Source organism: Neofelis nebulosa, chromosome 9, assembly GCF_028018385.1.
Source record: "Neofelis nebulosa isolate mNeoNeb1 chromosome 9, mNeoNeb1.pri, whole genome shotgun sequence".
NCBI lineage: Eukaryota > Metazoa > Chordata > Mammalia > Carnivora > Felidae > Neofelis > Neofelis nebulosa.
The window spans coordinates 7,055,083-7,069,878 of NC_080790.1; the positions used below are offsets into that span (position 1 = coordinate 7,055,083).

Below are 14,796 nucleotides of genomic sequence, written 5' to 3' on the forward strand. Positions count from 1 at the left end.
TCCACAATATATAAAGTAATATTACAACTTAACAAAGACAACCCAATTAAAACATGAGCAAAGGTTTGGAACTGCCAATTCTCCCAAAGATACACAGATGGCCAGTAAGCACATGAAAATATATACAACATCCATTAATCATCTGGAAAATGTAAATCAAAGGCACAGGGAGATACTGCTTCCCACCCACTAGCATTGCTGGTGAGGATGCAGATTCCACGATGGTGGGAGTTTTAGATGGTGCAGCCGCTCAGGCACTTTAGTAGTTCCCCAAATGCGTAAAAAGCATTAGCACATGACCCAGGTATATACTCAAGAGAAATGAAAACATGCTCACACAAAAACGTGTACATGAATGTTCACAGTAGCATTATTTGAAATCGTCAAATCTGGAAGGAATCCAAATACCCACAGACAGATAATGGGATAAAAACGTAGTATATTCATACAATGGTATATTATTCAGCCATAAAAAGACGTGGCTAAGTCTTTAGCCTTTAAGACATTATGCTATGTGAAAGAAGTCAGACACAAAAGGCCGCAGAGTGTATGATTCCAGTTATATGATAAAATGTCCAAAATAGGCAAATCTACAGAAATACAAAGTAAATTAGGGGCGCCTGGGTGGCTCAGTCGGTGGAGCATCTGACTTCGGCTCAGGTCATGATCTCAAACTTTGTGAGATCGAGCCCCGTGTCAGGCTCTGTGCTGACAACTCAGAGCCTGGAACCTGCTTTGGATTCTGTGTCTCCCTCTCTCTCTGTCCCTCCCCTGCTCATGCTCTGTCTCTTTGTCAAAAATAAATAAACATTAAAAAAATTAAAAAAAAAAAAAAAGGAATTACAAAGTAAATTAGTAGTTCTCAGGAGCTGGGGGAAAGGAAGATGGGGAGTAACTGTTAACAGGCATAGTTTTTCTTTTTGTGATGATGAAAATGTTCCAAAATTACAGTAGTGGCATCGTACAACTTTGTGAATACACTAAAAACTGCGGAATCATATACTTTAAATAGGCGAATTTTACAGTATTTGAATTATACATACATACATACATACGTACATACACACACACACACACACTTTTAATTATTTTTTTAAAAGTAAGCTCTACACCCAACGTGGGGCTTGTACTCCCGACCCCACGATCAGGAGCTGCATGCTCTACCAACCGGGCCAGCCAGGCACTCCACTCTGCCATATTTAAATACACCAATAAAGATAAAAAATAGTGACAAGAAATAAAATAATAAAAAATGCCATTTCCTTAATTATAGTCTAATCTCTGTGCAAAATAAACGAAATGCCCTTAGATAAAAGAAATTTGCCGAATAAACACTGCCTTTTAAATATCTTCTTCACTCTTAGACTTAGCCATTGAGCCCAGCCAAGGCACACTCCTCTGCTTCTTTCCCTCATCCGCTCAAGTCGTTATTCTCTTGATCATTCCTCTAATTATATGGTTCCCAAGTTTTTTTCTACCTCAAATATCTTGGCAGGTATGGGAAAGGAGGAAGAAATAAAAATTCTCTGGGGACCATCAGTAGTTTGATAAATGCTCTCATCTCAATATGAAGTCACTTCAACATACTACACCATTTCCCATCTCAAATGTCGGTCCTTGGATGTTTATCATGCTTACAAGATTAAACACAGTAAAAGCTAAATTACATTAAAAATAACTTTCACATAACATAATGATATTAATGGGATATTCAATCCTGCCAAACTCTAAGTTTTTGACATCACCGAGATGGTCTCTGTAACCAGCCTCCAAATAATCTAGAGTATTTTCTGATTAAAAGATGCATAAACCCTTACTGTAACCTTTCCAACCTCTTCACTAGTCTATCAGAATTATGAGAAGACAGCACAAGCATTGAAGGTCTAAAAAATATACTGCTCAATACGTGGAAATAATACCAGGCAGAAAGGTCAAAACACCATTTATGTATGTGTGTTAACGGCAGGGCTCTAATACTATAGTTCCTAAAGAGCAAAACTTTTCTGAGCTATGCTCAAGTAATGGCCTGGACTGAGCAAAACAAGAGGCGAAGTGAGAGTACTAATTCTAAAGGACTAACGCCGGCCAAGAGTAACCTGACCAGTAAAAAGTGTGATGTGAACATCAGTATCACACTCTTAAGTATTTAGAAGTATTTTCATGTACCTTCTCACTTAATTCCCGGTTACCCTGACATTTATAAACAGCAATCTAAGCTGGCCCTTTAAGAAGAAAGCACTTACATTAAATTTCTAGAAATCCTCACAGTCACGTTCTCACCGCCTGCACCACCGTTTCCCCATTTCTGCAAGTAAAGCCTAGGCAAACATACAGGAGAGACAACGTTCACAGTCACTAAACTAAGGAATAGTTACGACACACACTTAGTACCACATTATGCCAAACCCAGCTAGAGTAAAAGGTCCAGAGGATGAAGAGATCATGGAATACAGCTCATGTAGATAGAAAAAATGTAAAATGGATTGGGAAGATCTGTGTGAAAGACAAAGGTTTTTTTTTGAGATGCTTGGACCATGCTGATTCACAACTAACCTGTCTTCAAAAGCTGTGTAACTTCTTTTTTTTTTTTTTTTTTTTTTTAAAGTTTATTTATTTTGAGAAAGAGAGAGAATGAGCTAGGAAACACAGAGAGAAAGGAGGACAGAGTATCCAAAGCGGGCTCTGTGCTGACAGCAGAGAACCCAATGGGGGCTCAAACTGAGGAACCGTGAGATCGTGACCTAAGCCGAAATCGGACACTTAACCAACTGAGCCCCCCCCAAGCACCCCAAAGCCGTGTAACTTTCAAAGCTAAATGCAAGCAACTCCAAAAGATCATTATCTACATATTTCATTAATGCCAACTCTGCTTTTGGGTTCAGAGATCAGAGCGAAGACAGAGATTATATTAACCTTACATTAACATTCTCAATCTAAGGAAGCAGAAGCCATTCCAAAATACCAGTTCTTTCATTTTTCAGGAATTAATATGGACTCAACTACTCAGAAAAGTGCTCAATCACTCATCACAATGACGACTAGCAAGTTTCAAGGCAGAATCCCCCCAGAGCAGCAATTTTCAAAGTGTGATCTGGGGATCTCTAGGAGTCTCTCTTGCACTCTTTGGGGAGAAGGCACAAAGTCAAACCATTTTCACAATATTAAGATGCTATTTGCTTTCTCACCGTCACTCTTAAATGAGTGTTTTCTAGAAGCTACAAGAGATGGGACATTACAATAGACGGAACGTGAAGCAATGCCACTATTTACTTTTCTTTTTAGAAGTTATTATTCTACTTATATGTGGTATCTAAAGTAGTCAAATTTACAGATGGAAAGAATGGTGGTTGCCAGAAGGGAAGAACAGGGAATTCAGTTGGAAAAGATGAAAAAATTCTGGGGATGGCTGGTGGTGACGGTTGCACAATGTACACGTACTTCATGCCCTAGAACGGTACACTTAAAATAGTAAATTTTATGTTATAAATATTTTACCACAATCTTAAAAACCACACATTATATTAACTAAGAGGCTTATTATTCCAAATGCATTCTAAACAATTACTTTTAATTTCTAATAATGTAAACATCTATAGGTAATAATTTCCACAAAAGCTTTTGGGTTCCACAATGTGTTTAGGTTGCAAAGGTGTCCAGAATCCAAGAAGTTTGAAAACCACTGCCCTAGAGGTAGGTGTGGTTGTCCTGGCTGGTAGAGCATGCAACTCTTTAAATTTTTTTTTGTTTATTTATTTTTGAGACAGAGAGAGACAGAGCATGAATGAGGGAGGGTCAGAGAGAGAGGGAGACACAGAATCTGAAGCAGGCTCCAGTCTCTGAGCTGTCAGCACAGAGCCTGACGCGGGGCTCGAACTCACGGACCGTGAGATCGTGACCTGAGCCGAAGTCGGCCGCTCAACTGACTGAGCCACCCAGGCGCCCCGAGCATGCAACTCTTGATCTTGGGGTTGTGAGTTTGAGCCCACGTTGGGCAAAGAGTTTACTTAAAAACAAACAAACAAACAAACCCACTGCCCTAGAGTATCGGTCAATTATGTAAATCTTCCACTGTACCCCATAACTCCAATCTAATTAACACTCATCACCAAATAAAAACAACCCCTTTGGTGCCAAGTCTATCAGTCCGTTTCTCTGAGGTAGGTATCAATACCTTCCTATATATGCTCGTATCTTGACATCAGTAAGACTTAGGTTTCACTGTTTTTTCTTGCTATAGGTTTTAAAGGCATTCAACCACAACAGTGGGGAATGTCATACCCCTAATACATGGCAACCACCAATTACAGTGAGCACCTCTATACCCACCACCCAGATTCTACCATTAACCTTTTGTCATATTATATTCGCTCTATCACATATCCACTCATTTCTATTAGTTTGCATGTAAACTGAAGATATCAGTACATACATTCACTCATTTTTCCTTTTGAAGCAAAATTTACATACAATGAAATGCATAAATGCTAGGTGTACATTTTTTGAGTTTTGACAGATGCATATACCTGTGGAACTTCAACCCATTTCAACATAAAGAACATCATAATCACCACGAAAAGCTCCCTTTGGTCAAGTCAATCACTGCCTACATTCCCACAGAGGCCACTATTCTGATTTTTCACCCACAGACTACTCTTTTGCTTCTTCTACACTTTCATATAAAGGGAATCACACAATGTACTTTTTCATGCAGCTTCCTTCACTTAGCATGTTTTTGAAACTTGTCTATATTGCAGTGTATATCAACAGTCCATTCCTTTTTTATTGCTGAGCAGTATTCCACCATATATACATTATCACAGTTTATCCACTTTACTACTAATGGATTGCTGCCAATTTTTTGCTTTTAGGATAAAGATTTTTGTCCAGGTCTTCCTCTGGACCTACGTCTTCATCCCTCTTGTGTAAATACCTAGGGAGTGGTATTTCTGGGAGGGGAAAACCTTTTTAGTTATGGAAAATTTCAGACATACACAAGAAAGAATAGTATAATGAATTCCCATTAAAGCCAGCTGCACTTCTACTGATTCATAGCCACTCTTTATTTACACTCCCACCCATTATTCTGAAGTCCTATATAACATCATTTTGTCTTGAAATACTTCAAAATGCAAACAATGTTTTCAAATCTGGTCAAATTATTTATCATGAAATATTCAAGAAAACTTCATCACTGATTTACCTACGGATTAAGAGTTTAAAGTAGCAATGGATGAACTATAATTTTTATTTATTTTTTCTTCTATCTTAAAAAAATTTTTTTTAAATATTTTTGAGAGAGGGAGAGAGAGAAAGACCACAAGTGGGGGAGGGCAGAGAGAGAGGGAGACACAGAATCTGAAGCAGGCTCCAGGCTCTGAGCTGTCAGTGCAGAGCCCAAAGTGGGGCTTGAACTCGAGAACCATGAGATCATTACCTCATGGTCATGGCCGACTGAGGTCAGACACTTAACCAAGGGAGCCACCCAGGCACCCCAGCTCTTCCTATCTTTTAAATGGATGCCTTCTCTACTACCCTTCCTTAAAACCTAGAGAGTCAGTAGTATAAAGATATTTTCTATTCTTACTCTGAAAAAAACAGAGCTAAACACAAAAGCTGGTATTGAGAAGTATCACACAGGAACATCAATATCAATATGATAAAGCAGATCTCCCAAGTGTTAAGCACCTTGAATTAACTAATCCCATGCTATGGTACCATTTTATAAGTAAAACCATACGTGAGACTTACAACCTAAATGTTCAATAAGCCATCAGTATAATTATGCAACATCCTAAAAAAAACACACACCAAGGGTTTAAAAGCCTGGAACCACGTGTGGATATGCACTGCTATATATATTCTATATGTGGCAGTTATGAATGAGAGGGGAATATTTGCCATTCATCAGTTTTCTTCTATGCCAAGTTTTTCAAAGAGCAAAGCTCAGAGCTTTGGAGGCACCCATGATGCGTATCCTTGAAAATACAGGACACCAGATTAAGTTCCAGAAAAGTGAACTCTAGAATCAAACAGCACACACACAATAGTAACAAGGAGAAAAAACACAAATGACTGAACTCTAGACAAAGGGTTCTGACGAGATGCCAACATGTTAATAAGGACCCGAAGGACAGGCATTATACAATCCAGATCAACTGAATACTGCTCATTTTATTCACGATCCAGTCCACAGTTTCTCAACCTTGGCATTACTGACACTTTGGGCTGGGTAATTCTGTTGTTGTGGATTTGCCTGTGCATTAAAGGATGCTTAGCAGCATTCAGGTCTCTAACTCATATGTTAGTGGCACCCCTCCTTTCCATTCTTGACAATCAAAAACTATCTCCAGAACTTGCCAAATGTCCCCTAAGAGCTAAATTCACCTGGTTGAGAACCCCTGATCTAACTTTACCCTTGGATGTCTGTACGTACAACGTTCCTTTCCATTTCACTCTTCAAAAAACAATTCTTGGCTGAAAGAGCTAACAATCTAAAAACAAAAGATGCAAGAGTCAAGAATTTTAGAATTTTATTGCAATATCCTGCATATAAAGAGGGCTTCAAAATTATAGACTCAGAGTGTTTTGTCCACCACAGATCTATCTTCCCTCCCTCACAACTTACAAACATAATGGCTCATATCAAACTGTACAAATGCCTCAAAAAAGACTCACACTGTAATCTTCAGTCAGCTACACTGTACTTAGGGCCGAATGAGTTCCATTCAATTTCACTGGAGTCAGACTACTTGGGTTCAAATCCCTGTTCCACCACTTACTAACTTCGTGATACATTGACCAAGTTATTTTCCTTTTGCCTAAGTTCTCTTAACTTTAAAACAGAAATAATACTATCAACTTACGGGAACAAAGTGAGTATAAAATGCTTAAAACAGTGCTTAATATATAGTAAGTGTCCAATAAATGTCAGTTATTTGCTATTATTTTAGCTACAAACCTATTAAGACAAGCACTGTTATCACCAATTTATAGATGAAGAAACAGGCCAAGAGATTAAGAAACTTGCCCACGGTCAAAACAGTGTAAGGCTATGGCATAAGGACTTAAAAATAGTCCGTCTGATTCCAGAGCCCAGAATTTTTCCAATGTCAATAAAATTAGGCTAAGATTCATTAACTATCAAGAGTAATATTATCAGTCTTACTTCAAAATAATAACACAAATTTTCATTAAAAGATTAATTTAGAACCCTTAACTAAATTCAAGCATATTACTGAATTAAGGCTACACTGCTTTTATACACGGACAACTTTCAGTTTCTATATCCCATTTTAAATGATTGTTATTTACATACACCTTAGTTTCTGTTATTATTAATGTTGCATTGAAGCAGCTTATTAAAATTAGTCTACTAAAAGATCACTGACGCAAAAGGACAACATAGGATTGTCTGAGATAGCGGTTATCTTGTATACATTCTGAGTGTCTTGTTCTTTCTCCAAGGTCACTGATTCTGTAAAGGACAGATTTTGTTCCCAAGTCCCAGAAGACTTTGGTGACCCTTACACACATTCCTGGTTGTCATACAACTTACTACTCTTTCTTGCTTAAACTTTGCTATTCCCAATAAACCAGTAACTCATGCACCCCCTCTTCCTGCAACCATTTCACTATTGTTAGTTCTTCCAACATTTCATACACTGTCGGTGACATGTTCTTCGACCTGGACTTTAAATATTACTCATTTGAGAGTTCAGAGAAAGTCAGAACAGAGGTAGAAAGAATAGCCATGACCTGTATAACTTCATAGTCCCCAAAAATTAAAATGAGAAGAGACCCCAGAAACTTAGCCCAACCCTCCAGTTTCACAAACCGAGAGACAGGTAACTTGGTGAAATCTTTAACTTCTCTAAGATTCTACATAGAGTCTGGTCTTGGCCATTTGGGCCCTCTTATTCTCCTTTGCTCTTTCAATTACTCATTTGGATTTTAACATTTTTTTCTGCCTCTACAGTTCAGTATCCTCTCTCAATATAGTGTTTATCACAAGATGGGTCCTGGTGCTCAGTTGGTTGGGCATCCAACTACAGCTCAGGTCATGATCTTCCGGTTCATGGGTTCGAGCTCTGTATCGGGCTCTGTGTCTCCCTCTCTCTCTCAAGAATAAACAAATATTGGGGCGCCTGGGTGGCTCAGTCGGTTAAGCCACCGACTTCGGCTCAGGTCATGATCTCGCGGTCCGTGAGTTCAAGCCCCGCGTCGGGCTCTGTGCTGACAGCTCAGAGCCTGGAGCCTGTTTCAAATTCTGTGTCTCCCTCTCTCTGACCCTCCCCCATTCATGCTCTGTCTCTCTCTGTCTCAAAAATAAATAAACGTTAAAAAAAAAAAATTAAAAAAAAAAAAGAACAAATATTTAAAAAGATTTTTTAAAACAGAAAATAAAATAAAAAAGTTAAAGAACTGTCCACCATGGTCATTTTGACTAAATAGTCTAAATAATTCCACCCCAACCTACTGCTCTATAAAAGGGAAAGAGGTTGGGGCGCCTGTGTGGCTTGGTCGGTTGAGCGTCTGACTTCAGCTCAGGTCATGCTCTCACAGTTTGTGGGTTCCAGCCCCGCATCGGGCTCTGTGCTGATGGCTCAGAGCCTGAAGCCTGCCTCGGATTCTGTGTCTCCCTCTGTCTCTGCCCCTCCCCTACTCACATTCTGTGTGTATGTGTGTCTCTCTCTCTCAAAAATAAACATTAAAAAAAAAAAAGGGAAAGAGGCTGAAAATGTCTGCTATTTAGGGCCAAAATTTTGTCTATCGTTCAGGTTACTCTTTTATTAGTCTTCTACAAGTCAGTTTCACCTTCTATAACAATTCACTTCCTCCACACCAAATTCCCTTCCTGTTCAACAAAGGAAAAAAGAGAAAAATCTTGTTATAGCACCCATGTTCGGAAACCTCTTGTTTCACTCGTCACATTATTTTGATAGACTCGACATTAAATCACTAATTTATCAGTCATCAGACTCTTGCTCCCTAGTCTATCATTTCCTTATCTATCAGTTCGATTACAAATTAGCACCCAAACCACGAATTCTAGATGCTGCTTACACACAGGGCCTTCAACACCCATTCAAAAATCAATGCCTCCACCATTGTCAACCAAAGGAGGAAAGCCATGACATTGTCATATGGAGTTCCCACCTCCCTCCCTTTGCAGATGCTCCTCCACCAGAGCTCACTCCAAAAACCTCGCTTTGTGAGGCTTTTTTCCTGAGGTTTCAGTTTTCTTTGAACTATGTAGCATTTTGTTCATAACCCTCTTAGGGAAATTATATATTTGGGTATTGCCCATATGCACTCCTTACCATGAATTATCAGAAGACAAAATCTATGGTTCTCAGCTTTGTTCTTCCCCATACTGCTTAGCAAAGTGCCTTGCACATACCAAACCCTCAAATACAGTTGCCAACTTAAAGACGGGCTTTCCCAGCATTTCTTTATAGGCTAGCCATCAAGTCATCATTAGTTTGTCAAGTCATTTTGTTAATAAAAATATTTTCCTTACACCTTGGTGTCGCCAATTAATCAAGTTAAAACTCTTCTATTTCACTAGGCATAAAAAAAAAAAAATTGTCCTCATTTCAGGGGTTCTCTCTTACTGAAATGGTCTGTATGAAAGTCTGCTTTAATATCCCTGGTCTCTCTTTCAAGTCACTTATCAACCAAACAAAACTCTCCTCTACTCGTGCCATCATAAAAACCAAATCTGTAGGAACCACAAACTTAAATATCCCTTTGGCCCACAGTTCACTTGCTCGGGAACAGGAAAAGCTCTGGGGTAATTCTAAATTGCTGCAAGGTAACTAACAAAGTGCAAAGTAATAACTGAACAGAAAGAGACAAATGTGCTGCGAGAGCCACCCAAGTACTACATTCGTAGAAAAGCTTCTCCTTTTCACCCAAGGGATTTGTAGGAGTCTTCCTTCCCGAATAGAGTCAATGTCGTCAGTAACCATCAGCATATGCTATTCAAGTCTACCTTCGCTTTCAAGTAGGCAAATTTCTCGAAGACAGCAGCAATTTGGCTCAACGAGCTTTTACTTTATTTTTTAAATGTTGATTTATTTTTGTGAGAGAGAGAGAGAGAGAGAGAGAGCGAGCCAGCAGGGGAGAGGCAGAGAGAAAAGAGGGAGACACCGAACCCGAAGCTCCAGGCTCCAAGCTGTCAGCAGAGCCCAACTCGGACTCCAACCCTCTGAAGTCAGAGGCTCAACGGACTGAGCCACTCAGGCGCCCCTCAAAAAGCTTTTAAAGTGCCTCCTCCATGCCAGGCAGAGTGTGGAAGCTAAGGAGATCTATAAATATAACATAAAGTGCACGTTCTGCATTGCTCCTTTACCTGCTCTCTCCATCAGCCATGATTTTGACCAGATCAACCATTATTGGTATTAGAAAGAGAAGTAAAAAAAAAAAAAAAAAAAAAAATCCTGCCCACATGATCTGATGGGGCAAGGAAGAGAAGGTTGGGAAGGAAAGAGGCATTTTCCCCTCTATGCCCTCCTGAATCATCAATCATCCATCTAGCATGCTTGCCTTTCAAAGCCCACCTAAAACGTTAAAAATCAGTAAGCCTTTTGTAAAAGTAGTACTAAGGAAAAAAAAAAACAAAAAACCACTTCAGGATACAACACTGGCATTTGAAACTTAAAAACTTACGTTATTGACCAAAAGATCCATGCAATGACAAAGCTAAAAATGTTCTCTCTCACTAATAAGAGTGAATCAGAGCAGTCCCCTACTCCACCCAATTGCCACCCTTGCTAAAACTGGACAGTTCAAAACCTGGAAAGCTTTGCTCGCCCGCTCCACACCAGAAATGAATTTGATTCGATACATCAGTGTTGAAGTGTAACTAACTGATAGCCAGAAAATGTCACCAAATACCGAAATTTATCAGGACATTTTGTTCTTTAGATTCAGCTGCACCTTTTTCACAGTTCCCGAACTCTCCCCACCCCCTCCATTCTACACGGAAAAGCTCAGCAGATACTCTTACCCGAAAAACGAAGTATCTGTTCAGGTTTTCTAAGTAAATTTCCATTGCTAGGTTTACGAGGAAAACCTACTATTCACACATGGTCTCCATCGGCACCTCCGCTCAAAAAGGCTCGAGTCTGTGAGTGGTTTCCGTACCTTTAAAGGGTGCCCAGATCTCCTCTGCAAGCTTAGAAATGATTTTCAGTCTCGCACAAACCTACTCGGACGTTTCGAAGCTACACAGCGTAGCAAGCAACCCAGCATCTGGGCAAAGATCTGCTCACCCCTGGAAAAGCAGCTTTTTGAGTCTCAGGAACTAAACACATTAAAGAGGCCAAAGCTAACCTGCTCAAACCCTCCACACGTCGGCAGACAATTAGGCAAGCCCCGGCCCACATTTCTTTCCCGTTCCCATGAAATTCTCAATGAAAGGCTTCACACAAAAGGGCCTTGGCGCCCCAGACGCACATTTCCCCGGCTCCCGCCGCCCCTTCTCCTCTCCCCCCCACCCCCAACCCCGACGAGTGTAGACTCACCAGCACCGTGGTGCAGATGGACCTCAGCTCAGACTCCACTTTCTCCCGGTAGTCCTTAATCAGCTGCAACTTCTTGTCGGAGGTGTCGGTTTTCTGCTCGATGCTCGAGATGACCCTCCAGGCGGACCTGCGGCCCCCCACCACGTTCTTGTAGGCCACCGAGAGCAGGTTGCGCTCCTCGTTCGACAGCTCGGCGCCCTGCTCGGTCACGGCCTTCATGCAGGTGGCCATGTCGTCGTAGCGCTCGGCCTGCTCGGCCAGCTTCGCCTTCTGGATCAGCTCCGTCTTCTCCATGAGGACGGGGAGATAGAGCGAGGGCGAGCACCGACCCGGATCGGGAGGAGGCGTGCGGACGGCCTGCGGGCGGGAGAGGGAGCGGACAGAAAGGCGGGGGCGGCGCCGTCAGACAATGCGCCCGCCGCCCCGGGCCGCCCGCCCGCCGCCCCTTTTGTCCGTCCCCGCACGCGCCGCCCAGTTGAATTTCCCTCCCCCGCCCACGCTCCCCGCCGGCGCCCGGGAGGCCGAGGGGCGCCCCGCGGAGGCGGCCCGCGGCGAGGGGAGGAGGAAGGGCCGCTCCCGCGCCCGCCCGGCCCAAGATGGAAGCGGCCGTTGGCCCACACCTTGCCGCCAGAGCCGCCCCTGATGAGAGCGGCGTCGAGGCCGGCCGCTCCCGGGGGCCGGCCTCCCGCCCTGCCCTCAAGCCCGGCCAGGCCCGAGGAGGGCCAGCGGCGACCGTGGCGCTCACCTTCACGTCTCCGCGGCCGCGGCGCGAGTCCCACCACTTTGATCCGCTTTTGGCTTTAGCCGAGGACCCTCCCGTCTCAGCCTACCCCGGAGCCGAGGGGCGGGCCGCCGCGCGGCTGCCCTCCCTCCTACCGCCCAATGACGCGCCGAGCTGCATCCGAGAGTCCCGCCTCCAGCCCCGCGGCTGGCCAATGAACACTGAGCGCGCGGAAGGGGGCAAAGAGGGCGGGGCGGGAGGGGAAGCGGAGGCTAGGAGGGTGGGTCGGCTTGGGCAAGTTCGGTTGGCCGGCAGGCTGCGGCTTCGGCCACGGGGTTTCCTCCAATTAGATCCAGGGTAAAAGGACGTCACTGTTGCCATGGCGATGCTGTTACCAACTCCCCTCATCCTCCCCGCCACCCCCAGCACTTGTGGGTGCGGCCCGGGAGCGGGAGGCTCGCACCACCTCTCCTGCGGTGGCCGCGTCTCCTGCTGCAGCACCGCTGCACGAGCTGCTTTCTGAACCGCCACCTTCCTTTTCGAGACAAAGGTTTGGAGCTCCACACACTGAACCCAGCCTTTAATGACGTTGCGATTGGAGCTGCGAATTAGAAATGATCCCATCCCCATTAAAGAAGAATTCGTTCCTGGAGAAGGTGGCTTAAGAATGACTTTACATGATTAATTCGAGTTTTCAGACAGGCACCTAAAACCGAAAACTCCCTTATGAAACCCCCAGGAAAGTCCAAGCAGGTCTCTCCGGCAATGGCCAGATATTCTGATTTTCTTTAAAATGGGAAATGACATTCGGGATAATTTGGAGAAAAACACCCATTAAACACCCCTCCCCGCCCAAAGCAGCTCTTATATTTCTTTCTAGTCTTTCCAGGTTATGCATCTGAACACATGTTTTTTCCCACATTGTTATATGTGTATATGGGTTTTATTTTTGAGAGGACCCTTGAAAACCTAAACTTCTCTCCCTAGGTGTTCGCTTTTGACTTTTGACTTTCTCGACTTTGTCCTGGTCACACCCTTCTGAAGGGAGAAAGTTTGCCCCAGATGGCTCCTATTCAGGGTCACCACTAGCACTTTCTTTTCTCTTTAAACTAGGCACACCCCTCCAGCCACTCCTTTCTCTCCTGGCACTTCCCCAGTGCCTGACAAATAAGGTGACTGTTCTGGGCGTCTGGGAAGAGGCTTCTGTGCCACCTTAAGTTGAAAATTGCCATCTGGGCTCACGCTGCTGTGATTCCAATTCCAGCACGTCCAAGGGAGTGGATCTTTGAAAGCCAAAGAATGCCACAGCTGAGGAAGGATTTTAAATCTAACTGGGGGCTGGAGCAGATCTGGAGAATCTCTAGAATAGAAGATCTGAGAGGTCACACAGATGGCAGGAGAAGGTACAGACTTTCCAGAAATCTAAATTCCCTCCTACACGCCCCTCCCTGTCCAGACTCGTAAAGGTTGCTTTGTGCTTTGACGGACAGGGGAGGCCTGGGTTGCAAAGGGCCTGTGTCAACGCAAAAATGCCTCACTATGTTCTAGCGTTCTAATGTAGGGCCCCGCTGTTATTTCTGGAATCCCTGGGGCCAGGCTGCAGACACACAAGTGTTTATGGCCATGTGGGCTGGGGTGGAGCTGGACACCAAGAAATCCCAATGGAAAGAATTGGCATGTGGAAGGCCAGATAAAATGCTTTGTGTATGACCAGTGAATTTCAGGCTTAGAAATTAGTGACGGCCCAAGCGAGGGGACATACCAGTGGAGGTGGATGGGGGACAGAGACCCTTGAAGGGAATTGTCAGGGGACTGAAACTCTGTGGTAGGCAGCGAGGGAAGGGGCAAGCACGCTAATTCTTTGCCAGAAAGTCTGGGCTGTACTGCCATATCCCTGGGTGACCTTGAGCAAGTTTCTGCTGCTCTCTGTAACACAGTCTCTAAAATTTCTGCTTTCATTCAATCATCAAATATTCATTGAGCACCAACTCGAATAGTTACAATCATCTGCAATCATGAGTGAAAACTGCTTCGAAATTAAGGCACACTATGAAATTACAAAGTATTTTATGAAGGTCTAGAGGGACAAGTATGTATCTGAAGACCTCTGCACCTGGAAGAGCTCAGGTAGAGAAAATTAAAGCCCTGGGAACTTCAAGTCCCCTGACACATAAAAGGCTAATATACATACTTTTTAGTTTATTTATTTTGAGCGAGAGCTTGATTGAGCACGTACAGGAGGAGGGACAAAGAATGAGGGAGAGAGAGAATCCCAAGCAGGCTTTGCGCCGTCGGCGCAGAGCCAGATGCGGGGTTTGAACCCACGAATCGTGACATCATGACCTGAGCTGAAATCAAGAGCTGGATGCTCAACCGGCTGAGCCATCCAGATGCTCCAAAAAGCTAACATTCATTAAGTGGATACATGTGTCAAACACCATTTTAAGACTTTTGGATTAACTGATTTCATCTGCTTAATGTCACCGTGAAGTAGGTACTATTATGATCATCATCTCTGTTTCACAGATAAGGAATTTGAGGCTCATG

General features: G+C 43.2%; 1 protein-coding gene across 1 annotated transcript in view; it reads right to left on the reverse strand.

Moving 5' to 3' along the window:
• YWHAQ (tyrosine 3-monooxygenase/tryptophan 5-monooxygenase activation protein theta) overlaps window positions 1-12,430 on the reverse strand; it is a 39,340-nt gene extending 26,910 nt beyond the window's left edge. Inside the window, exons 1-2 of the mRNA XM_058682510.1 lie at window positions 12,274-12,430; window positions 11,529-11,885 (exon numbers count right to left, since the gene is read on the reverse strand). Of these exons, the coding sequence (XP_058538493.1) occupies window positions 11,529-11,822 (294 nt within the window). The 5' untranslated portion in view covers window positions 11,823-11,885; window positions 12,274-12,430. The remainder of the gene's footprint in view (window positions 1-11,528; window positions 11,886-12,273) is intronic.
• Window positions 12,431-14,796: the final 2,366 nt, after the last annotated feature.